Below are 25,669 nucleotides of genomic sequence, written 5' to 3' on the forward strand. Positions count from 1 at the left end.
TGGCTAAAAAACAAAAACAGATGCATTTTCAGGTGATTAGTGCCAGTTTTGCAATTGTCTACTGACCCATTATCACTTTAGGTAGAGAGGCTGAGCAAGATAAAAAGAAGGAGCGAGATATACCGCATACCCAGACAGAGACATAGGGCAAGTGGTACAGACAAAACCTCCCACACTGTCTTGAATGCATGGACGTCTGTCCCTCTGCTCAACCCACACGGCAGATCCGTGTCACAATCACACAAACACAACCTGCTGTGCCTTCTTCACTCCAGCCTGTAACCCACTTCTTCCTGAGATCACACAGCGGCATATCCTTTTCATAGCTCCTGTTGCGTTTGAGTGACAAGGGCCCAGGAAAAAAGGAGGGGAGGTGGAGTAGGTTGGGGAAGGGGGGGTGGGGGGGCGGGATCACTGCCATAAATACAGAATCAACAAAGGTAAAAAACAAGATGGAAGACAGAATAAACAGCGTAAGTGAAACGTGTTGAAGGCGTTGTGTGTGTGTGTGTGAGAGAGAGACAGAAGTGCTGGCGATAAACAGGTTTATTTATGCAAGCAGTGTACAGCAGCCAAACGCCGGCCTCCTAGGGTCTGACTCACAATGAAGCTCTATAAAAAGACCCAGCTGCACGTATGATCACACACACACACACACACAAGCAGCAACTTTGTCAATCAAACACTGATGTACAGTCATTCCCGGCGGCTTGTCACAAGGGCTGAGACTAAGGTATATACACGCACACGGCAGCCTGTTTGGTTTGCCAGCTACTGAATGTCCTCAAATAACCTCTCTGATATCCTAAAGGCGTAAAACACATACAGAAAAGAACAGTTTAAGGTTCATCTGCACAGAGAAACGGCATCATTTCAGATTCAGTGACATGCAGCACTTTTGATCTCGGCTGCGGCGGCATTTAAAATTCCCACGCGCTCGAGAAAACCCTCATTAGGACAGCTAAACACCAAAACCTCCAGCTGAAGCGAGCCCCGTTAAAAATCAGCCGGAATCTCAGCTGAACGAGCGTCACACATCAGCCGTGAGCAGCGGCGGAGGCAGCAGCAGCAGCAGCAAGGAAGAACACGGTGGATGAGTGCAAACCTCTGGAGCTGCCTAACTGCCCTTCACTGTTGTCACATAACAGTCCGCTTGTCTGATGTGGAGATAGCCGAGAGGAAGCGAGGGCTTTGATCCTTAATGGGGCCATGTCTGCTCTGTGGAAATGACATTCATGGCTTGTATTTACACAAGCACAATTATGGAGGTAATTTGGTTGGTGGACAATCAATTAGAGTGAAACTATGTCCGAGTAATAACACAGATTAAAGGAAAGGTTATGGCTGGAGCCTATTTGGGTGTAAATGAGGAAAACGGGCTTCTGCTAAATAAGCCCAAGAACACACTAACCTTTAGATCTACAGCCAACCTTAATAGCTCCGTATGCTTCAAACAAAGTGCCCGTCTTATTGTCTAACCGCGTCTGCAGCCCTCTTTCTAATGACAGACTCGGGAGTGGGTGTTTGACATTTTTTATAGATGATCTTTATGCAGAGGTTAAACCAGATGTGGCTTGATCTCCAACTTTTTAAAAAAAAATTTTGCACCTACTTCTGTCAGTTCTTGTGTTTACAGTAAAAAAAATCACCCAGGAGACAATATCCGGGCGTAAAACATCTCTTTTTGATGTAAAGGTAAAAAGAGGACGCAGATATTGTTACCGTTTGAAGCAAATACCCATCAGCAGGCGCAGGTTCAGGAAACAGCAGCTAATAAATACCACGTGTGTCGGCTCGGTTGCATCAGTTACAGTGATGACGTCAATTTTGGGGTTAATGGGACTCTTGCTGATTCAGATTTTTAGTTCACTGTTACACTTCAATGGATGAGAGCAACACTACAACCATATTGAATTTAATCCCCCCATGCCTCACACAACCCAAGTTTACATGCTTTCCTTCACGTTGCATGGTGCCTCGTGTTAATCCTTACATTTGTCATAATTACGTTGTTTATGTAAGGTTTTCTCTAAAGCTGCCTTAGTCGTGACACGCTGCTTAGTTTCTGTATTTATGTACCAAGGCTCTGTAGCTAGCGTGCAACCTCATAAGGCGCAACTATAAATCAAGCTGAATTTATACAGGCTCACTGTCACTTCAGTAAGTACACCTGTTTAACTGCTCATTAACGCAAATATCTAATGAGCCAATCAGCTTCTCAACACATTTAGGCGTGTTAGACATGCTGAGGACACCTGCTGAAGTTCAAAATCAGCATCAGAAAGGGGACAAAAGGTGATTTAAGTCAGCTGGATTGTGGCATGGTTGGTATGAGTATTTGATGGGATTTTTACACACAGCGAACAGCAGTTTTCAGGGAGAAAATGCCCTGTTGATGTTGAAACTGAGGTATGCAGAAGAGCATCTTTGAGCGCACAACATGTCGAACCTTGAGGCAGATGGACTGCAAAAGACCACACCAGGTGCCACTCCTGCCATAATATAATGAAACCCAGGCTACAGTTCACCTGGATAAGATTGGAAAAATGTTGCCTCTGATGAGTCGTGATTTCTGCTGCAAAACGCCAATGGTAGGGTTAGTAGGTTTAGAGCAGTGGAGTTGGAGTAAACAACATAAAGCTTGGATCCATCCTGGCTTATATCAATGGTTCACACTGCTGGTTGTGGTGGAATGTAGTGGGGGATTTTTTTCTTAGTACCAAATAAGAATCGTTTAAGCCTGCCTGAGCACTCTTGGCGATCATGTCCATCTCTTTATGACCACAGTGTGCCGATCTTCTGATTTCTGCGTCCAGCACGATAACGCACCATGTCACAAAGCTCAAATCATCTGGTTTCTTGAACATGACATTGAGTTCATGTTAGTGAAATGGCCTTTAAAGGCTGGAAATCTCAATCCAATAGAGTCAGCTGCAGCAAGTGAGAGATTCTGTCATGTCATGTTTCCAGAACCTCCAGTTATGAAGAATAAAGCACTTCTGAAGGTAAGATGTCCTTAATAAAGCGGCAGATGAGTTTATATTTGAGCATTAAGAGTAAAGAGACGTGGGAAAGAAATACAATTCCTGTAGAAAATGGTGCAACAAGGACACGATTATGAGGTCTTTGCCCCCTAATCATGCTTTTTATTTGTTCTTGTTTCTAATGTCTCTGTAAAGCACTTTGAATCACCTTGTTGTTGAATTGTGCTATACAAATAAACTTGCCTTGCCTTGCCCTTCAAAATGGTCCCATACTGAACATATGTAAGTAGGTAATGGTTTATGGGGACTGTACATAAATGTATGAGTAGCTAACGTTGAAGCAATGCAAGAACACAACCAATGTTTAGGAAACAAATTATTCAGCAACTGTTATTAATATTACTTATTAACAACTATCAAGATTTTTTAAACCAGTGTTGCACTGTCAGCATCTGTAAGACTGGATGATTCTGTGTTAGTTCATCAAATGTCTCCCATCTGACTGTCTCAGAATTACATGAGAATGAATTTGTGTACCGCAGCCAAAGATGGAAAGTTAAAATCTTGCTCTGCTTTTGAAACAATTTGTGCACGCTCACGGCCCAGATGAAAGTTTTCTTTTTAAATTTGATCAAAGACACCAGCTGATCTACCTGAAATTTAAAGACTCAGGAGCTCAGTACCACGTCCCAACCTAACTTGAATACTGAGCAGCAGCCATGTTCACATACAGTCCCTGCTATTAAAACTTGTCTCTGTAAGTGGTTGGAAATGATGTACAAAGTACTTTCATTTGGGTTGGGTGCTCCCAGAGACACGAAAACCCTCGGCACTTTTTCTTTTTTTAAAACTATGCAATAATAATAATGCACTTTAACGTGCAAAACCCCAGACACTGTCAATGAGAGGAGAGGCAATGTAATTACAAACACCATGCAAACCACCCTTTCGCATACTTCCTTAGATGTACAGGCATGCGCTGAAGATGCTGTGTTGTAATAGCTATGTTTCCTCTGTGCACTTCGTCCAGAAACAACACGCTCTACAAAGGCTTTGTGCTGAAAGACTAAATTCCTGCTGGTTTGACACTCCTCTCTCCTTTCAGTCTCTTTTTTTTCCTATTCTTCTTCTCCTCTGTCTCTGCCTGGGCAGCAGAATCAGCACATCAAATAAATACAGAGCAAAGGGAATCGTGTTTCATTTGGAGACAGCGGGAAAAAGGTCACGGACAACGGCAACACGCGAACTGCGGGCGTCAGAAGAAAAGCCGTTCCAGTGCAAATACGTGCAGACGCCTCTCTTTGAAATCCAATCTGATTTAAGGGATTTAATAACACCTCCAAACTGTCCAAAAATCAATTCGAGCCCATGCATTCCTCACCTACCATACAGAGCACCCAACAGACAATGGCTCATTATGGAGCCACCAAATGTTATTATCATCAAAAAGCCTCTGAGCTGGAGACTTTGGAGACGGGGTGACCATTTTGCGGACTCCATCATCGGCTTGGGTTTGAGTCGCTGGTAAAAACACAAAGTGGTGCGCTGAGGCAGAAACACTGGGGCCGAGGACTGTAGCCTTTGGCCTGAGATTCAAACAGTCGACTTGCGGCGGTCTTTATCTGAAACAACCACAAACCCCCCCAACTACTCTTTACAGTTCAAATGGGGTCTTAAGCAGAAAGGCAATGCTAAACAGTGATGGGGAGATGGGATTTCAAGGTCTGGGACTGTACTTACACAGCTAATCTTGGTTAACATGCATTTTGTGGTCATTGAAAAACAAAGGCAATGGCACAGCTCCCCCTAAATAAGGGATTAATTATGAGGTATTTGAAGAAGATGAAAAACATGCTCGGAATAAGGAAAAAATAATAGGAGGACAATAGAAAACTGAAGCAAAGTGTTTTATTAAAAGCAGTTGATATATTTAAAAAAAACATCAATAACATCAAGTTAATGATATGAAAAACAACAATACAAAAAGCTAAAAACACGAGATTTTTTTTTTTTTGAACAAGACAAAACTAAAATCTGACAATGAATAAATATTTCAGATGTTAAACCAATGGAGAGAAAAAAAACAGTCTTTCAAAGTAAAAGATGACGTGGCAGGTGTGTGAAATACTCGTAACGGCCAACAGTGCTCACACCTGATCGGCGACGCCGTCCTTCATGTCCGGGCGGAAGATCAGCCTGACGTTACCGTGCTGTTACCTGTGCAGAGAGACACTCGTCGTAATTTCAACACAAATGCAAACCGGCTCTGATTTACTCACTCCTTACTGACTCACAGTCACTTTTAGGAATGAGGGCAGAGTGCAGGGAAATAACAGTTTTCCTGTGATCTGCCGTGAGTGACAGTCCTGGGAGCATTGCGCACACAGACGTGAGCTGCGGCATTGTCTGACAGGGCGCTGTCATCGCTGCACATGTATATAGTTGCAAAAACATAAATGGCTCTTACAGTGTGATGGATGCAGGGAAAGCAATTAAAGCCCTTCAGACTGGAAGCTGTCTTAGTCAAAGACAAAGCTCGTATCTGCACCTTTAAAGCAAGGCAGCAGACTGATTATGATGTGTACTACACACATGCATTTCTGTAGGTTCAAAACCGGGGATGTCAAACGTAAGGCCATGGGGCTAGAATCGGTCCGCCAAAGACTCTAATCTGGCCCACTGGACAGCTTCAAAATATGTGACTCAATGCACGGATTTGGACCTTTTAACTGTATTTTCATACATTTTACACCATTTTCTGTTGATTTATGGTCATTCATATTACACCAAGGTAATTGTAAGTAAAGAGAAACAATGAAATGACAAAAAAAATCCTGGTTTTCCACTAACTTGTAGTCTTTTTTTTTTTTTTAACGGTCCACAGTAAACACAAAAACTTCATATATTATGATTACAGAATAGTTTGGGAACGAATTACCAGAACCTTTTCTGTCATTTTACTCATTTCTCATAAAGTTTTACTGCTCTGGCCTACTTCAGATCGACATGCTCACCTGCTGCTGCGACAGGCATCCAGGTCTTCCTGTAGCAAAGAGGCTCTCATCTGAAGGAAGTTAACCTGAAACAGAGAACGGCACGGGGTAATCTTCAACTCTTTCCACCATTATGACGAGTTTCGAAAACGAAACAAAGACGTGGTTTGGTGACCATTAGAAGAGTTTTCTATGTTTTTACAAGCGTAACTGCAAATTGCAAATCCAATCATATCCATAATCAGGCCTGAAACATGACCGAAACCACTCAGGTTAGAAAAGAGCATCAAAAGCTACTCCTAGTTGGCTTTCAAGGGGTAAAGAGTTCAAATATATTCAGTATGAAGGAAGCAAGAACTGGTTCATCAGGACACAGGAATTGGAAGTGGAGAAGGGTTTGATTGATTTAGGTCTGTTGTGCTTTTTTAGAAGAAAACCTCGGTTGTTGACTCCTGGGGTCACGACAGCGGGGGCCGGGGGTCAGGAGATTAGGGCAGCGGGGTTAAGGCACGCTGGGAAGATTACAGGCCCAGGTTAGCCGAGGTTAGGAGGCAGCACCGTTCTTTTGTTTGGCTACAAAGTGCCGGTTTATTTATGAAGTGTGCTTCGCTGAAGTGAAAATAAACTCCATCTACATTTACACGGCATCTAGAGCCTGGAAGAATAATCACAGCTCCAAAAGAATCCGCATTGTTCTGGGACTACCGTACTGGAGCCGAGGGTACATTCCTTTCTGTGGGGGAGACCTCAGTTCAAGTTCTAGCATTTCATTTGGCACTTCGCACTGGGAAAGTATATGCAAAACCATACCCAAATGTGGTTGGATGCCTCCAGAGACACGGAAACTCTCTGCACCTTTTTTTTTTCTTTCTCAAACTATGTAATAAAATAATGCACTTTAATGTGCAAAACCCAAGACACTGTCAATGAGAGGAGAGGCCGCTCTGGTCATGAATTGCATTTTATAAACATTTCTGATCGCAGAGCTGCGGTCTGTCCAATGAAACGGGATCTTGGAAGCGCTATTTGAACAAGGCAGGGGTTAATGATGAGAGCGTTTTATAGAGACCTGCACTGCACGCTGTTATTATTATTATTCCAACAAAATTATTTACAATGTAAATGCTGAGACAAAGGACACGGCTCGGAGGAGAAACGTACGAGTGCGGTTATGCAAAGGCTGACTGTTTGATCTGAGGGGAAGACAATGAGAGATTAACATTTGCAGAGAGGATCAGCAGGGTCCGAAGTGAATGCCGAGGCCATGATCGAGTGCTACGCCGAAACTGCACGGAAGAGAGGTCTCACTCAAACAAATAAGTCTACATCTAGTTTCATACAGAGGGCTTTACCTCAGTTTTGATTGATTTATAACAGAAGAAAGTGAAAACACACAAAATCCTGCAATAACAACAAAAGGAAGTAAACACTGCAATAGTTTAGTAGTTAAAATAAAGAGAATGCTCTCCAGATCTCAGGCAATGGCTTATGTCCAACCTGATCTGTGATCACTTCTACCTGAGGATGGTATATTGTTTGTATGTGTCTTTGTTATGTGTGGTTTGTTGTGGATCTGCATACGATCACTTCCATACTGTATAGTTTCATGGGACCTGCCTGGGGGTTAAGGATGTAAATCAGCAGATATGATCAAATCTGGCATGTTTGCAGCTTACATCCATTGTCTGTATATCTACACCCAGCAAACTAAATCCACCCAGCAGTACCATCTGGAAAGTGTCTGAGTGGCAGAAAAAAAATCATTTTTCAGGATGACAATAATCTCAAATACAATGCCAATCCAAAAACACACAATGAAACATCGCTCTCAGTCATGGATTGCCATCCTCAGAGCCCAAACCTCGACATTATTGAAGCAGTGGGGGATCATCTTGACAAAGAATATGAAAGACAGCCAACATCCAAAGAAGAGCTTTGAATACCCTTGAATAAGCCTGGAGATCTATTCCTAAAAACTACTAACAGATACAGTCATGTTTTCAGTTTCTTTAATAGAAATAAAGAATATTGTACTCGTAAACATATATAGATTAGTATGTAATTACTAGGGGTGCAACGATATTCGTATCGATATTGAACCGTTCGATACAGTGCTTTCGGTTCGGTACGCATATGTATCGAACAATACAACATTTGTAATTTATTTTATCAACTTTCCTTCTGACGATGCTGTCTGTGTTGAGCGCTCAGTGAATCTGCGTTCGACTACTCCGCCTAGGCTGCACTGTCGAGCGCAGATCCACTGAGCGCTCAACACAGACAGCATAGTCAGAAGGAAGAGCGCAGGGCACCTCCCCCACCCTCATTCAGATCTGGCGTTTGGAATTATTTTGGTTTTCATGTGACGTATGACCCTGAAGGTAAGCGAGTCATGGACTAAAGTAAAACAGTATGTTGGATGTGCCATGCAATGCTCAATTACATGGGTGGGAACTAGTGTGTTAGCGCAGTTAGCTCGTTAACGTGTTGGCCGTCTAGCCCCATGCACGGGGCGATCGGCGGTAGCTCGTTAACGGAGATTTGCCGTGTTGTGGCGTTAAGGTCATTTCAACGAGATTAACCTGAAAGCACTAGTGGGAACACAACGAATATGACTGCACATTTACGCCGACATCATCCTAGTGCAAAGACAAAAACAACAAGCATGCTACTAACTTTAGCCGAGTCATTTAGACAGCTGTTAGCACATGATTCTCCTTATGCTGCTGAGAATATAGCCCAGAAGAAGCGGATAGTATAGCTTTTATTTTGGAAAGAGACATTTCTCTGTAATAAACTCTCTTTTCCAAAGATGCATGATTCCTCAATCAGATACAGGGCTTGCAATATCGCTAGCCTGACGTCCTGGAGCTAGCGATTTTTTCAGTCGGGTTACCAAAATCTATCTCTGCCCTGCCCGTCGGGCTATTGTAAGAAGGAAAAATATATGTCAATGCTTTTGCATTCTTTCAGAAATGTAGCTGGGTAATTATGTCATTGGCATCGGTGAGCCACTGTCAATATGTGACATATTGAAATCGTGTTTGAATTTGCGCTTGTTTTTTGCTTTCACTTTGCAATCGTGCGAACTGTGTATAGAGAGCGACAGCACTGATCTGTGAGTGATGATAATTTGTGCACCAATTCCTCTGACATCGTCTTATTAATCGTTAGCTTACTATGCAAACATGACAAGTGAAATCTCCCGCAGCTTAAACATGTGAGAGGTTGATCGCGCAGAGAATCGCTGAGCTTATGTGAGTCCGTGTGTAAAAGCAGCAGGATTTATATTTGACTACGATGACCTGGATGACTGAGAACCTTCACAGACAGATATATATTTTAGTTCTGCTGAGCCAAATAAGACAGGTCAGGGTGAAGAAGTGACAGCCAAAGAAAAGCTTACCACAAAACGGAGAAGTTATGACAAATCAGACTATAAGGCAAAAAGAAAGTGCAGCTTTATGGTTTCATGGACAAAAGAATTTCTGTGGCTGCAATATGACGAGCTATATAACCAGGGCTGCACATAAGTGGTCCGCAGGTGCGCATTCGCTGTCAAAATAAAAAACACGCACAAGGGTTAGGGTTAAATTTAAAAACTGTACTTTTGAGTTAAAATATATATTTATAATTTTAATAAATGACAAATTAAAAAGGCATGAACATTTTTTTTGTATCGAAAAAATATCGAACCGTGACACCAAAGTATCGAACCGAACCGAACCGTGAATTTTGTGTATCGTTGCACCCCTAGTAATTACATCTTCCAACAAACTGATGCACTCTCATAAACTTAAAAATAATCCATAAAAATGCAAAGGAGCAGCTGTTGGCTCACGGGAGCCACCATGGCACCCCGCCAGCTTGAATACAGTGGCCGACACGAACATCGCCGCTTTGCCTAATGGTGTTTCATGTATGTGGCTAAAGACCAGCCAAGTGAAAATTTTAATTTGTGTCTACCGCTTCAGATATAAAACTATAGAGTTATATATGAAGGATGGTACCCATTTCTCATTACATCCCCTCATTGTACGACGTTTTTTTTTCCTGCCACAGTGTCAGAGCCACTTCAAAGTTTTTCACTAATGCCAGCTAACAGCAGCTATCCTTAACTACTGACCTCAGTATCGCTCAGTATGAGTATCATCAGGCTGAAGTGAGCTTCACTGACTCATCGGACACTATCAAACTCATTTCACCAAGTTTTACAACCTCCTCCAGAGTAAACAGACATGGACACATACTGAAAGCTGAGGTAAAGAGCTAAAGACTGTATATCCATTAAATTTTTTGCAGATGTCTTAACAAATCGCTGTACCTACTTCCCAGCTCAAGACTTTATAAGTTATAATGCTGTTAATGGAAGAAAATGAATGGATTCTCAATGAGATGTTCAACAGACTGAACACATCTTTCTTGCTCTGGCTTTGCCTCTATCAGATCAAACCTCACCTGAGCTTTCAGTGAGCTGATTGTGTCCTCCAGCTCCTGCCTGAGCTCCACCGGCATCAGACCTTTGATCTTCTCCTCATACTCCTTATGCACCATGGTTACCTGAGAAGACAGAGGTAGGAAAGATGCATAGTCAGCAAGAAAGTAAGGCACCACATTAATCAAATAATACTTATTAAGTAATATATAGTAATCATGCACTCTCTTGTTGTCTCTGATGCCCCAGAGACGCTCTTAAACGGTGTGTCTCAACTGGATAACAATTGTGGTATTGTTGCTGAATAAGTATTTCTTTCTTTCCACAGACACACTCACATGTATGCATTTTCAGGCCAAACCAACAACTCCCTTAGATGAGGCGCACACACACACACACACACACTGTGGGTATCCCCTCTTTATTCATGGCTCAGAGTATTCCCTCGCTCTTCACAGCTCCTTCACATCTCCACAGGGGGTCCGCAGACTGACATTACTCGCTCTGCGCAACACCCCCTACTGGATGATAGTGACTACAGCGAGATCTGACACAAAGCACTTATGGGCTCAAGACAGCTGGGTTTGGAAAAGGACAGGGCCATGGTGGAGGGCAGGACACATCAAACGCAGCAGCAGCGGCTCAATAGCTAGCTAGCTATCTCCACTGGGGAGGACTGGAGGAAGTCTGTCTGGGGCTAAATTACACTCCACTAAACCAGAGTTTGATTATAGAAGTTGAAAAGGGTTTGGTTAGCGCAACCCCCACTTTTTACCCAGAAACACACATGTATGGACACACACGCATGCACGCACACACACACACAAACGCAGATACACGCTTTAACAGTATTGTAAAAACATTTACAGCATTTTTTGAAGAGTCGCTGAATCAATTAATTCAGAGCTTGATGAATAGTTTAACAGAGCTCGGGGGATTAATTCGACCCGTGAAAAGCAACAGTTGTCCCCCTTCCTCCCCAACATATTTCAAGGTGTAACCAGGGGAGAGAGTCTGAGCATTTTAAATGACCATAATGTGTTTTACAGAGCCAAAGTCCACTAGCGTTAAGAATATGCCCACAATCCCCACCTCTCATCAGTCTTTCAAGTGAAGAGAGCGTGAATGAGGTGGTGGGGGCGGTGGGTGGATGGGGAGGGGGAAAAAAAAAAAAAGATTGGTTTCCCTAAAATAATCTTCCTGTTGTGGATTTAACTGATTGTTCTGGCTTTGGCTAATTAATCTTCCTGGGCACAATGAAAGGGATTGGGAAGCACTTCAAAGCAACCCTCAGTATAAATGATCCCAACATGAAGCAGCTCACTTTGTCTCGGCACAGTGTGCTGTAGATTAGTCTGCCACAACTTTGCCAATTTTTCAGGCTCCGTCTGCCCTATTCATTTGAAAGTGTTGGACCAATAACGTCAGGCTGAGAATCCATCAGTTTACAAAAATATGTCTTTTTTTTTTTTGTCCGCGCTGTGTGAGAATGAAGTCAAGGATAATTTGAAAGAGAGGCCTTTAAAAAACAAGGGCTAAAAAACCCAACAAAACAAAACTTGGAAGCTTTAATTTGAATGTTCAGGATTTAAAAAAAAAAAAAAAAAGGGCTCAAGCGAAGAGGAGTGCAGATTTTCAAAATGTCTGTCTCTATCTATAGCAGCTCCTGTAGTCATAACAAAACGGCAAGCCAAGACAAAACACACTTCACTACCTCAGACCGAAGCAATAAACAATGGTTGAATAAACACATCCCTTACCAACCACTCTGAATATAAGTCTTAGAGTCTTCAAAAGCCAAGTTCCTCAGTGTTGCATTCTTGATTCATGTATGGTGCCGTCACCGCAGCAACGAGAAATCCGCTTTGCCTAAATTACAAGCTCCGTTGCGGCAATGCTGTCTTCGTTTTCTGTCCCATACATTCGGCAAGGCAGCAATAACGCATTCACGGCGGCTGGATGATGTACATACGGTCGTAAGGGCGACAAACTAGAAAAGTTCATGTATTATATGACACGGTAAGGTCATACAGCTTACATTCGCACCAACGACTTCATGGTTATGGCGCTGAAAGAGTGGCTGCAAGAGAAAATATTACTTGAATTTTCTGTTGCTGTTCCCATCATAAAATAATATGATGGGAACAGCACAGCACATACATATTCCATGAACACACAAACACAAAAATACACCTCAAATCCAGATGAATTATACCTGTTATACAAATTTCCAGCTGCATATTTGTCATTCTTGGATTGTCCTAGAGCAGCTTTGGATGAGTCACAGTTAAAATAATACGTTTATCTTTCACCGAGCCCTTTGTGCAGCCCTTCAGTTCATCCTCTGAAACAAGATGTTTTATAGCTCAGTCACACACAAGATTAAAAATAGAAAAGCAGCCTGCATGTGATTAGGAAAAGTGGTGTTTTCCTGCTGATTGCATTGATCTTTTTTTTGGCTGCAAGTAGTTGCGGCGACTAACTGGTCCCCCAGAGGTTGAGGGTGTTGCACAACCAACTTTTTCATTGCAAAGCGATTGGACAGGTTGCCTGGTAGGAGGTAACCGACCTCCAAACAATAGTGATGTGACTCAGACTCACTACAATCGCTCTTAGACAGGTTGGTGAAGGCTTTGCAAATAACTGCCATCTAATTTATAAACACAAGCAGATTGCTAACATGCTGCACCGATGAGTGCCCATTGTCTATGACGCTTTTCTTTGCAATAACAGACTCACCATAGCTGGCTGGCAGCTGGTTGTATTGGATCTTATATAAAAATCAAAGTTTGCCAAGTGCTTATGTTGTGCTGCAGTTAAATCGTAACTATGTCACTATCTGTGGAGGAATTGTTGAATTTATGTTTCAGATCCAAGAGATTCTGGATGGACGCTAAATTCCTGTAGATGACAAGTTTGTCTTATACAAACAGATTACAAGTAATTGCCAACTTGATCTCATTTGATTGCAAACTGGTAGCAGAGCGACTCCATCTAACGGACTCGATTTTATTGCCGTCTTGATGCACTAAAGTCGCTCTGAAGACAGCAGCTGACTGAGAATAATTGCAGACCTGGTCTCCATCTTCAAAGCTGCCATTTCATAGGCAATAAGATTGCAAGTTAATTGCATAGCTTTAAATCAAATTTCTGATTGGCTGCCCCTCGTAAAGAGAACGTTTGAATAGCAGGTGATGGCAGTGGTGGTGGTGGGAGAGGCAGGGCTGCTGTGCGCCTGATGTCTATACTAACATTACAGAGATCCAAGAGTAGAAACTTGTGTACAATTTAGAGCAGCCTGAAGCCTGAGCTTTTGGCTCGCTTGTGCATACCTCATTATTTCAAACTTTGGCCATGTTTAATTTAAGCATCCACCACTGTAAGAGAGTACATAGGAGTACATAGGGAAAAGCATATATATAGGGCTCCTTTAACCTGAGGGTGTATTTCTGCTCTTTCTACAGTGTAGCAGACCACAACATTTGCCTTCCCTGATCTAAAGCTTAGCCACAGTTTACTATGCAACATGTGTGGGTGGAAGCAGGACTCTTTTTTTTTTTTTTTTTGTTCATAACAACACATCTAACAGACAGCAGTTACAGCATAAAGCAGACAAGAATAGGTATAATATCAATTCAAATTTCTGACTCCACCATGTCTCACAATGGAGTTAAAATTCAAGACAGAAGCATCTAACTCTCCGCAGATGTCTGACTCGTTTCCTAAGAGACGCCGTTTCTTCGACTTTGCATTTTCCTGCCCTATCCGAGGTCCCTCTGCTTGCATCTCTCCTTTTCTTCACGCAAACACATTTTACTTTTCTTTCAACATGATTTTTGCAGCAAAGGCATGTTTATTTTTCTGACAGGTGGAAGGAGACGTGATGGCATCTGAGAAAAAAGGCTCCTCACTTATTAGGACAGATGTTTGATGCCTTTGAACAATACTGCTGATCAAACCTTCCATGAGGTTCTTTGGTCACTGACGGACTGTAGATGCAAGTGAATAGGAAAGAAAAGAGAGGAAGGGAATCACAGAGAGAAAAAAAGTGTGCCACTATTTTCCCTGAGCAATGAAAAGGGACGCTGACTTTCTAAAGAGAAATCTGGTTTCATCTCAGAAGCTCTTTGAGAGATGATTTTGTTTGTTCTTGATGAAGCGTGATTCTCTAGTTTTGAAGACTGTGAGGAGCGGCAGTCGTTTTCCCCTCCCAGTCATCTTAAAATGACAACATTTCATCTATATATAGTCTTTAGATTGTGGTTTTGACTTTCCCTTGCGTTTGGTACCGTCACATGGCATGGTTTTTGACAGCTGCCAGCAGAAAGGAACAAGCCCTCAACACTTTCAACGTTCAAATGAAGTTTGTCACATTGTTGGGGAGGCTTGATGTATGCTAATGAAGTTGGGGTGTATGTGTGTGTGCACAGGCTTGCGTGGGACAGGTTGGGGGGTTGGAGGTGGAAGAGGGAAGAGGAGTGGGGGTAGCTGCTGGAAAGACATTTTTGATATACACCCTTGTTCCCGAGTGACAAAAACCTTGTCAGGAACAAGGGTGTACATCAAAAATGACGCCACTCACAAAGTTTGCGCCTCCACATCCACTGAGTTGGCACTCAGTGAGTTCACCAAGGAGCGATTTGAATTCAGAAACGCTTTGCTGCGAGAGGGAAAAAAGGAAACCGCTTCACAGAAATGAGGGAGAAAAAATAGAAGGAAAAAAAAAAGGAAAGGCAGAAGGAGATTAGAACTGGCTACAGATCTTAGTGAGGTTGTTAGAACTATGGGATGGATTGGTGGCTGCTGATGTAATGTGCCTCAACAAAAACAGCACACAGGAAAAAGGCTCAGCCTACAGAACTTAAGTTCAGCTCCTCTGCATTTTTATGTCTGCATCAATACTGAAAACAACTAGAGACATGATTTATTTTTTATTACACCGAGCTCCCGTGTTGCACAAGGATACATCTCTAAAACTTGTACAGTTCGCCATGCCCACTGTATCATTATGTATTTATACGAAGAGCTGTAGTCTTCAATATTCTGCTCCTGTCTTCAAGGAGAATTGAACCACACAGCGAGCTGATGATCTGCCATTTTAGAGTGGGGGAGCCTGCGAGGGCCCTGCTAGTGTAAGGCAAGCAACATCTGTGTGAAGTCTGGGCAGAAAAGCTGTTTTAGCATGAGAGGGATCGGATTACAAAGACACATCTTGGCAGATAAACCAGGGCAATATTATTGGTGTGTGGAGACTGGATACCTTTAGGTTTAATGGCAAATAAAAAACAATGCGCAGACTCTGTCCACAGCATCTCTAACACATGTATAATGTACATTAATCCTGATAGTTGCATGCAAACGATGTCGTTTTCTTGACCAAGAGCATTATATGAGGCAGGAGTCAATATATCATGTAGCCAGTCGCTTCCACGAAGGTATAATTGTGACAAGCTGCGCTAAGAAACGATGCTAATACGCACCTACAAACATTTTCGACAAGATACTATAAAGTTGCCGGACGCTGACAATGGAAAAGAAACATTGTTCACATGACTTACAAATGCCAACATGGCCTCATAACCACTTATACTTCCACATAACTAACTGTAACCTACATTCTTGGTCATATTTATCCATAAGTTTGTTTGGTAGTGTACATTTTGTCATTTTGAGGGTCTGGGTCAATGTCTGCATGCCTGCAAGTCCACGGAGAATTTACATTACAATGCACCAACAATGCATGCGCACCAGGCAGTGGACTTCAAAGATGGCGCAGGAGGAATGACTCCTGGGCCATTAGACCTCCAGATGAGTTAGCTCGAGTGCTAAATAGGGAGGTCAAGACACTAGAAATTTAGTAGTTGGTACCAGTATCAGCAGAATTCAACTGAATTGAGTAAGGTGAGCAATCATGAAATAATGACCTTTTATACTTAAAAATAAATCCTTTTATTAAAACAGCGCACAAACTGAAATGCTAGGATGGTTGACAAGTAGCTAGCTAATGTTATTACAAGATATAATGTCAGTTTCATTACATTAGCTGAGCATCTATGTAATTAGAGCTGCAGTAAACAAATGACAACGAACCACAGTCAGCTTATTTTCAGGGTTCTCAGCCTGCTTAGCCTCACTTAGGACCAACATTCATATACAGTAACATGTGCAGGTGCAAAACCTGCACCTGCTTTTGTTGGTTAAGGTAAAATATGTCAAGTAAAGAATGGTGTACAGCAACTGATTTTCAGTTAACCATCTGTACGTCTTTCCTTCAGCACAGCACTTTGTTTTCTGTAAAACTCTGATTTTTGTTTGTAGAGGGTGTCAACAGAAGTTCTTTGGGGAAATAAATCAGCAAAAATTGGCATTTGATCAACGAGTTGCGAGAGGAGCTAATGTGGCAGTTTTCCCAGGTCACTGTCTTCCAGGTGCACTTTTTCCTCTGCTTGTGGGCATCTTTCCTCTTCAGCCTTGGAATACAGGCTGCCTATGCCTTAAAAAAAACAATCAAACAAAAAAACACTACGGTCTTGAAAGTTATTCTAACTATTGAGGTACATCACGCCACTGTCTGCAGAGACTGAACCGGAAACACACTCTTGTGCCTTGTTGTGATAGAGGGGTCACAACAAGCCGAAACAACACCAAAGTCTGCTTCACATCAGCAGTTGTGACGTGTAACAATTCAGGAGCAGGACATTGCTGAGGTATGAACGGGTACAATATCAGAAAAGTGAGGAAAAAATTACCCTCAGGTTTCGCTAAAAGCAGCAAAACTTTGGTGGATAAGATAAAAGAAACGTACAACTTTCATGAGTGATTATTCAAGCATAAAAAGAGCAGTGGATAGACATGTCTCACAAACCCAGGATGTATAATAATACATTCTTTCGGAATAAGGTATTGGCTAGACACACGTAAAACCTGTTCATGCTATGAGAGACACTTATTAGCTGGGTGCAGGCACTCTGAACATCCACATTGCCAAAAGCCTCCTCTTCTCCCTCTGATGAAGTCATACTCTGTGCTGAAACATTAGCTGCTGTACCTTATTAAAAACCTTCAAACCCCATCATTCCAGATCCGATCTCAGCTGCCCTGCAATGTTCTTAGCTCTTCTGGCACATGCACACATTCCTTTATTTCTACGATGGCTCACTTCCTGTTGATCTCTGCGCTGCCAACTTTGCTACAGCAAAACAATCTGTGCTGGATTAGCGAAATGTGTTAGTGGCTGTGAAAAAAAGAACTGTCAAGCACCTAAAATTGGAACCAAATGCTAAACAGATTTTTAGTCGTGTTTACCCGTTCTTTGCTTCAATCGCAGTGTTGCTGTTTTTGCTTCAGAAGGCAACATTTTTGGAATCAGCATCATAATTCATGTATCTTAGTGGCACCGCAATCAAAAATTTAGCAAGACTAATAAAACTGTGATGAAGCTTTGCAAAAGAGGAGAACACTGTGGAAGTTGCAATACAACAGCTGTACCCTTTAAGGGGAACTAGTTTGTGTTCCATTAATTTCTGTCATACAACTGTTACAATGGACTAAATTCAGACTGTTTTATAAACACTTGGTTTCAGACAGGTTTTTTCAAGTCTGCATCTGTGTGATGTCAGCAACAGTGGATGTACTTAATATGGTCATCTCAAGCACAGCAGCCTCAGCCAGTCAGAAGAAAGTTGGTGTAAAGAGAGGGCAGCCTCAGAGCTACAAGATGCACACTTCACGCAGTGAGGGTGTGCACTGAGGACCCCTAAAACAAATGAGGAATCATACACTCACTTTAAGTATACTTTATGATATACAGAGATACTTATTAATGCTGAAAACACTCAGAAATTTCAACCCAACCCCTCACCTGACATGGGAGCAGGTAGATTCCTGATTCAGCGGCTCCTAAGTCATAGGAAACCATATGACCCTGCTTCTGGGACTGGCACAGTGATCAATGGCTCCTAAAAACCTCTGGACTCTTCCTGAAAATTTGCGAAGGCTGGACACTGAGGTGCGCAATGGGTGTGTGAAGTGTGTACAAGGGTCAGTGGGTGGATCAGAGGGGGACGCAGGAGAGCGAATGCCTTTGGTGTACATACCACAGTACAAAAGAACAACCTCCTGTGTGAGTGTAGTCATTAGTGCTTTCTTCTCTGTGTGTGTCAAGGTCAAAACAGAGCCTGATTACAGGGCGCTCTAGAGAGCTGTGGGTGTGTGTTTGTCGGCATGTGTGCACACAGAGGCTTCCCTTTTGAACGCAGGCAGCGGTGGCATTCCTGGCCCTAGGCGCTGGCTCTTGAAGCCAGATCTCAAGGAATTTGGGAAATGTGCGAGGGGGCATATCTCTGGTTGTGAACAGGAGAACGAGAGATGGCAGAGTGATGAGGGGAGGGCAGGAAAGGAAGGGGGGAAATCTATTTTGTTTGCCTTTTGTGGCCCCCTGGAGGATCAAGTAAGGTTGGTAAATTGGGAGGGAGGGACTGGTGACATAAGACGACGAGGGGCCAAAGATGAGGCCTTGTGTGCTTGCACGAACCAAAAGGAATTCTGATGAAAAAGGGTTAAAAAAGGTAATGCTGGGCAGCGAGAGGGATGTAGCAATACTGTTGGCGAGAGAATCAGTTTGGGTAAGGCGGTCTTGCCTCATTCGTACATTTCTCAGAAGCATTTGAAAGAGATGGTGAGATATGGAGAGAAAAAGAGAAACTTGTCACCTTCTCTTCAGTCTCCAGCTCTTTGCTTAGCAGATTCTTCTCTGCCAAGTGCAGCTGTCTCTGTAGACTTTCCACCTTTTCCTGCAGAGCCTGAGGGAAGGGAGAGACAGTCAGTCAGCTGACTGACGCAAAGAGAAAAACATTTCGAATTCGGTGTGGCGTTAAGTGTTACGTGGCACAAATTGATAGACATTAATCTGCAGTTACATTTGAGATTGCAAACAGATGCACGCTTTATCTCAATAAGAGGCTACACCAGACTCAAGACCAGAGCTAAAAAAAACAAGTAGATGGAGAAAACTAATAGGAATATAGAGTACACAAACATAGACAGAAGGACAATGAAGAGAGATACAGCTTGTGATTACTTTTTGGGAGGTAAAAGGCTATTAACAAAGCAATCTCAGTAATTACTATGAAGCTGCCCTCATTAACCCTAAACTTATTTTTAGACAAGGGCATAAAGAAAGACTTCCCCAGTATGGAAACAAACAAACTTTCTAGTCTTTTATAAAGCTGCAGTTCTTATTCCTTTCCTTGGCAGCACTAAGAAACATACACTGTATCATTTAGTGGATAACGAGCCCTCTCGCATGTATTCCAGTACCTGTGCCGATCAAATTTCCCCACAAGGTACCAATAAAGAATTCAATCTATTTTGCTTTCTAAGACTCAGGCAAGAAAGAAGAATAAAAAGAAAGAAAGAAAAAGAAACGCACAAAGCAGTTTTCCCCCCTTTCTGCCCGTAAGTGATAGCAAAGCACAGTTCCTGCGTACGACCCAGAACCAGATGTTCCGAGTGCACATGTGGACACGTCATCTTTGATTAGCCTGCATGGAAAGCAGGGACTGATATGTACACACGTGCAAGTGTGCGTGCACACACACACACACACACACACACACACACACACACACACACACACACAAATATCTTAAGATGAAAGCACGGGCGTGCATTTACACTTGCATGCACACACACCTCCAAGAAGTGTGAGTGTAGCACTGGCTAACATCAATATCCACAGTGTCTCCCCCCACTGGAGTTGAGTGAGCAGGCCAGGTGTTGACTTGTTGATTCTCCGAGCCGAGGGAAACGTAGTCCAGGTGATAGGCATGACCGCCTGATCTACGATTCAGTCCACTGACATAAATCACGCGCAGACTGCAAGGCTTTAGGGCCGGGGTGAACTTTTAGGTAGAGCTTCTCTGGAAACTACACCACGAAGTAAAAAAAAAAAAAGAAACACAGACTTGGATTTGTTAGTTAGATTTTTATACTGAATACACTCCGATTTCACAGTGTCTGATCCTCTTGGCAATTTTATCTCATATATGACCATTTTCTTTCACTAATTTAAAACACAGTGTGAACTAACCTCAACTGCACTGACGCAGGTGATTTAGGCTTCATTTAGGCTTCTGGTAGTTGGATTTTTTTCCCCTCTCAGCACACATTAATCGGCCAACATGACTCTAGAGCACGTCGAGGTCAGTTTCAGCTCTTCAACATGAAAGGCGGCCCATTTCCAGCGTGCTTATCCTATTAATCAGGGTATTTCTTAACTAGTCACAACCCCACTGTAGCCTACATCTCCATTCTGTGAAAGCCTTTGCCTTTGATTTCATCATTTCATTTTGTTTACTGACGAATCAAAGTCTCAGTGACACTAAGAAAAGCATTTTCAGTGGAGTTGACATGAATTACAAGAGCTTTAAGTAGCTGTAGTGGTAGTGTAGAGAAGGCATGCAAGGACTAGTATTTATTTTTGGGTGGGAGTGGGTTTGGAGGAGAGGGGCAGAGAGAGATGCACAGCTTATTGTGGTGATGGTCTCTTGAGACGAATTAAACATTTGGGAGAGTGTAGAAAAAAAAATCTTAAAAAATACTTTCCCATGGTAACAGTGACCATTTCAACTTTGGATTGTGGGTAAAGCACTTCTCTTCCGTGATATGACAAATAAAATGTGTTTCTTTTTAAAAACAAGGTTTATATCCTACATACCTTCATTTTATAATGTTGTAAACTCGTAGTAACTCTACCACCCCCCACCCCGTTATTTCTTTTTTTAACCATCATCCCAACAGGGGGCCCATTTAACAAGTGCTCTTTTAGTGACTGTACCTTCGTTTCTGTTTGTGCTGGAGACAAACTTCTAACAGTTTTAGAAAAGAGAGACGACGAGATTTACAGGCATATCCGGTGTCCCACAGTAACACAAAGTGTTCACAAGGTACTTCTGTCTGAAGTACATATCTGGACACTGACACAAGTTTTGTTTTTTTATACCCATTTACTGAAACATATTCCGAATATAGTTATATAATAAGTAGACTCCCATCTTTCAAATTGGATGAATGGTTTAGGAGTTCCAGCTCTTTAACATGTGTCACTCTCTTTTTAAAGGGAAAGGTAATTGGACATTTGACTCAAAGGCTATTTTCATGGGCAGGTGTGGCCAATTCCTTTGTTATGTCATTATTAATTAAGCAGCTAAAGGGCCTGGAGTTGATTTCAGGTGTGGTGCTTGCATTTGGAAGATTTTGATGTGAACAGACAACATGTGGTCAACGGAGCTCTCCATGCAGGTGAAACAAGCCATCCTAAAGCTGTGAAAACAGATAAAACCCGTCTGAGAAATTACTACAATATCAGAAGTGGAAAGATCTACAGTTTGGTACATCCTGAGGAAGAAAGAAAGCATTGGTGAACTCAGCATCGCAAAAACACCTGGAGGTCCACAGAAGACAACAGTGGTGGATGCCCCAGTCTGTTTGCCCCAATATTAAGAAATACACTTTTATTAGTGATGCTAATAAACACTCCCAAGAAGTGATATTGAGAATAATTTTTATGGTCATGAGAAACCCCTTCACAACAGCCCACCAAGTGAACAACACAACTCAGGAGGTAGGCGTATCAATATCCAAGTCTACTATAAAGAGAAGACTGCATGAAGGTAAATACAGAGGGTTCACTGCAGGGTGCAAGCCACTCATAAGTGCCAAGAATAGAAAGGCTAGATTGAACTTGGCTAAAAAAAACAAAACCCCAACATCTAAAAAAGCCAGCACAGTTCTGGAAAAACGTTCTTTGGATAGAGTAGTAACCAAGTATTAGAAATGAACATTTTATTTTCCTGTATTTAATCTGTCCAATTACTTTTGAGCCCCTGAAATGAAGCGATGTTAAAAAAACGCTTTAGTCCCTCAGATTTTTATGCAATCTTTTTGTTCAGCCCACTGAATTAAAGCTGAAAGTCTGCACTGCATCAGAGTTGTTTAATTAAAAATTTATTGAGGTAAAAAGTTGTCTCTTACCAAATATATATGGACCTAACTGTGTCTTACTAACCAGGCTCGGTAACAGCAGCACCGTTTCTTTTAAAATATAATCACTTCTGGCTGCAAAGAAAGTAGCATAGCTGTCGTCAAAATGCAAACACGAAGGCTTCAAACAACAGAGACCAAAAACTAGTGGCAAACATCAAGTTGGCTGCATCCATCTCTTATATACAGTCTATGATTAAGCTGCAAACGTCTGCTATCATCTTGTAAAACCTACCCACTGTGACCCTAATGTCACCTACAACTATTCTTAAAACAGCACCGTTGCAGACAATATAGATAAGCGTCCTTAACAGATCACACCCCACCCATCTCTTCCTGTCTCACTAGTGATTCCCCGCAATGTGACACAAAATTTCTCGACCTCATCTTCTGGGAAGTGAGGCTGACCCCACTGGTGACGTGTTTTTCTCTTTCTTGTGGGTTCTACGTTTGATGTACTCAAAGCAAATCTAAGTGCAAAAGTTCAACCCTGGTTCCTTCATTAATAGAATCATATGGGATGTTTCTGCTGATGAACAGTACAGCTTTGTGAGTCAGAAAGAGCTGCAGATACTCAGTCATTATTGCCGTCAGACACAATGGTCATATTAAGCGAATTAGCAACAGATACTGTGCTGAAGCTGATGTGCATGGTCTGTCTGACCTTGACTTTAATCAATGAGGGCACTTGTTCAGACACAAAACCTCCAACTGGTGCTTCATTATTGATTCTTCATTTTCTCAGTCTAACTTCCACTGTTGTAACTCTGTACTGTACATATAACATGTACTGCAGATACACACAAGTAGTCAACATACGCACACAGTTCTTTTCTTTAGTACATGAATGACCATGTGTATAATATTCAGCAAAAATGTCTCCAGATGCTGAGGGTGATATGGTCTGTATCAGTCATGCAGACTGACTGGGATCATTGAAAACAGGGCAGGAAGAGGGGGTGGGGGTGTAAGGGAGGAGGAGGGGGGTCTGATTTCCTTAGGAAGAGATGTTGGGTATGAACGAAGGAAGCCTGAAAGTGAAAGGTGTAAAAAAGAAAGTGAGAAAAGCAAATTGCAAAGGAAAAGCTTGAGAAGACAGCAAGAGAAATGTGACCGCATCCAGAAGAGTGCAAGAGGAGAGAAAGTTCAGAAAGGTGAAAAATGAGAAACAGCAAGATACCGAAGAGGAGGAGGGACGTGAAGGAGAAAAAAAAAAACAACACGTGGCCGGAGTGAAGAGATAGGGGCAGCGGTTCTACTTCTGGCGCACGGTACATCGGTTGGGGGCTTAGAGGTCTCTCTCACCTCTCCATCAGCAAAGTGCCTCTGCCTTTCATTCCAAACTTTGGCTCAAAGGATTAGCGAGGCACACGCGCACACAAGCACCAACAAACACACCGCTCAGAGCGATCCATACAGGTATAGGCATGCATTAATATTAACAGCAAAAGTTCTAAAAATGTGAGCGCTACACTCTGCAGTCAAATGAGTGCGCAGTTACTGCGTCGTACGCACACAAACATACACGCGGCGTCACACAGGCACAACGATGCCTTAGTCATCTTTCCTGGGTGGTCCTCCTGCACAGATAAGGCGAGCATGTTTCCCCAGGGTGAAGTAAAAGCAACAGAGGGCAAGGAGAAAAAAAAAGAAAAGCAAAGAAGAAAGAAGGGAGGGAATAGTGGGAGGAGGAAAAAAGGCCAGGGGCCTCTTTAAACTTGGTGTTTTGTTAGGAGCTGAGCTGCTCTTCATGTGCGGCGGGGCCTTCTATTTGCAGCGTGCTGTCAGAAGTTTCTCCCAAAGTCTGGATTAAAGAGATCCTCTAATGACACTGAGGCTGGACAACTTCAGACAGCAGCAAAAACCTCACACTGCACCGCCTCCAGCCAAGGACACACACACACACACACACACACACACACACACACACACACACACACACACACACACACACACAAGGGTAGGAGCAGATACATACACAAGGCGCACAAAGCACACAGACATACATAAGCAGAGACAGTTTGTGGATTGCGCCCACACACACACACACACACACACACACACACACACACACACACACACACACTACTGATCTAATAGTAAATAATAAAGGAGGTGCTAACCTCAAGGAGAGATGGATGGCCAGAGAGATGAGCACAGACTTTCTTTTATCTGCACTTTTATCAAAGGATTGTGGGAAAGGTAAAAAAGTGAGTGTAAGAGAGAAGCTGTAGGAGGAGGAGAGAGGTCTCCCTCCTGAGGTGTTAAGAGAAGAGAAACTTTTGCTTTGCTGTTGGTCTGTCTTGTCTGTGTGTAGGAATGAAAAAAAGAAAAAGAAAAGTGGTTTAGCAAGTCGACCAGGACAGCCCCACTGAAAGATAACACCGATGTTGGTGTGAATTGATTTGCTTTCAGTGCTTTAATGCTTTTCAGTTCTTCTTCCCAGAGTTGATTTAGAAGTAAAGTGGGAAGATAGCGTGATGGCAGCAGTTGTGGAGAAACTCCTGAGCAGTAAATCAAACGGTTATCTTGCCCATCTTTTCTGGTACTGATGAAAATAGTAAGACAATTGCCACGCTAATGAAGACATGTTGCAACCGAGCTGTGCCCACTGGGGGGAACACGCTGTTCTCGGTCTTCCCGTCTCTTTCAGCTGCTGTGAGCTGCGCTAGAAAGAGAATAGGAAACGACTATAAAACATACACCATATGCCTGCTGTGTGTGTGCGTTTGTGTGTGGGCATTCGTGCATTTGTTCTGCTTATCGAAAAGGACGCATATGAAGTGCATTCTAAAAACTCTTGACAACATCTTATGAAACATAGGTGCTCTTTTGATTTAGGAGTAAATCCTCAGATTCTTACCAGGATTTTAAAAAAATCAAGATTATGCGATACACATCTATTTAATATCGTTTCACTGCACAGAATCAATCTGGTGTCCTGCTGATGGCTAACCACTGTACAGCACTGTAATTTATATTAAAATAAAAATAAGTGGTTACAACAATAAATAATGATGTGGCTATTAAAATAGTAAATCACCATTCTGTGAATGCCAAAAAATATCTTGCATTGAACGTACTGACAATTTTAGTGGTTTTCTGAACTATATCGCTAACTCTTGTAGCTCTTATTAAGTGATATTATGCAATCTGTGACCTCAGCCAAGTTCTATGGTATCCTTCAAACTGAGGAGCCCAAGCCAAAGCGCAAA

At 42.4% G+C, this 25,669-nt stretch overlaps 1 protein-coding gene across 7 annotated transcripts in view; it reads right to left on the bottom strand.

The window, feature by feature from the left end:
• Positions 1-4,878: 4,878 nt before the first annotated feature.
• cep112 (centrosomal protein 112) overlaps positions 4,879-25,669 on the bottom strand; it is a 123,922-nt gene continuing 103,131 nt past the window's right edge. For 5 of the 7 annotated variants that reach the window (XM_085454153.1, XM_085454152.1, XM_085454149.1 and 2 more), the window contains 4 exons: positions 19,124-19,213; positions 10,436-10,537; positions 5,999-6,063; positions 4,879-5,201 (listed from right to left, as the gene is read on the bottom strand). In XM_085454153.1, coding sequence (XP_085310279.1) covers positions 5,198-5,201; positions 5,999-6,063; positions 10,436-10,537; positions 19,124-19,213 — 261 coding nt within the window. In that variant the 3' untranslated portion in view covers positions 4,879-5,197. Of the gene's footprint in view, positions 5,202-5,994; positions 6,064-10,435; positions 10,538-19,123; positions 19,214-25,669 lie in introns of those variants that run through there. The other 2 variants (XM_085454150.1, XM_085454147.1) reach the window with 1 other exon arrangement.

This window comes from Copadichromis virginalis, linkage group LG4 (assembly GCF_057382275.1).
Source record: "Copadichromis virginalis isolate Kocher_CV1m ecotype Utaka linkage group LG4, C_Virginalis_male_GT1.1, whole genome shotgun sequence".
Taxonomy (NCBI): domain Eukaryota; kingdom Metazoa; phylum Chordata; class Actinopteri; order Cichliformes; family Cichlidae; genus Copadichromis; species Copadichromis virginalis.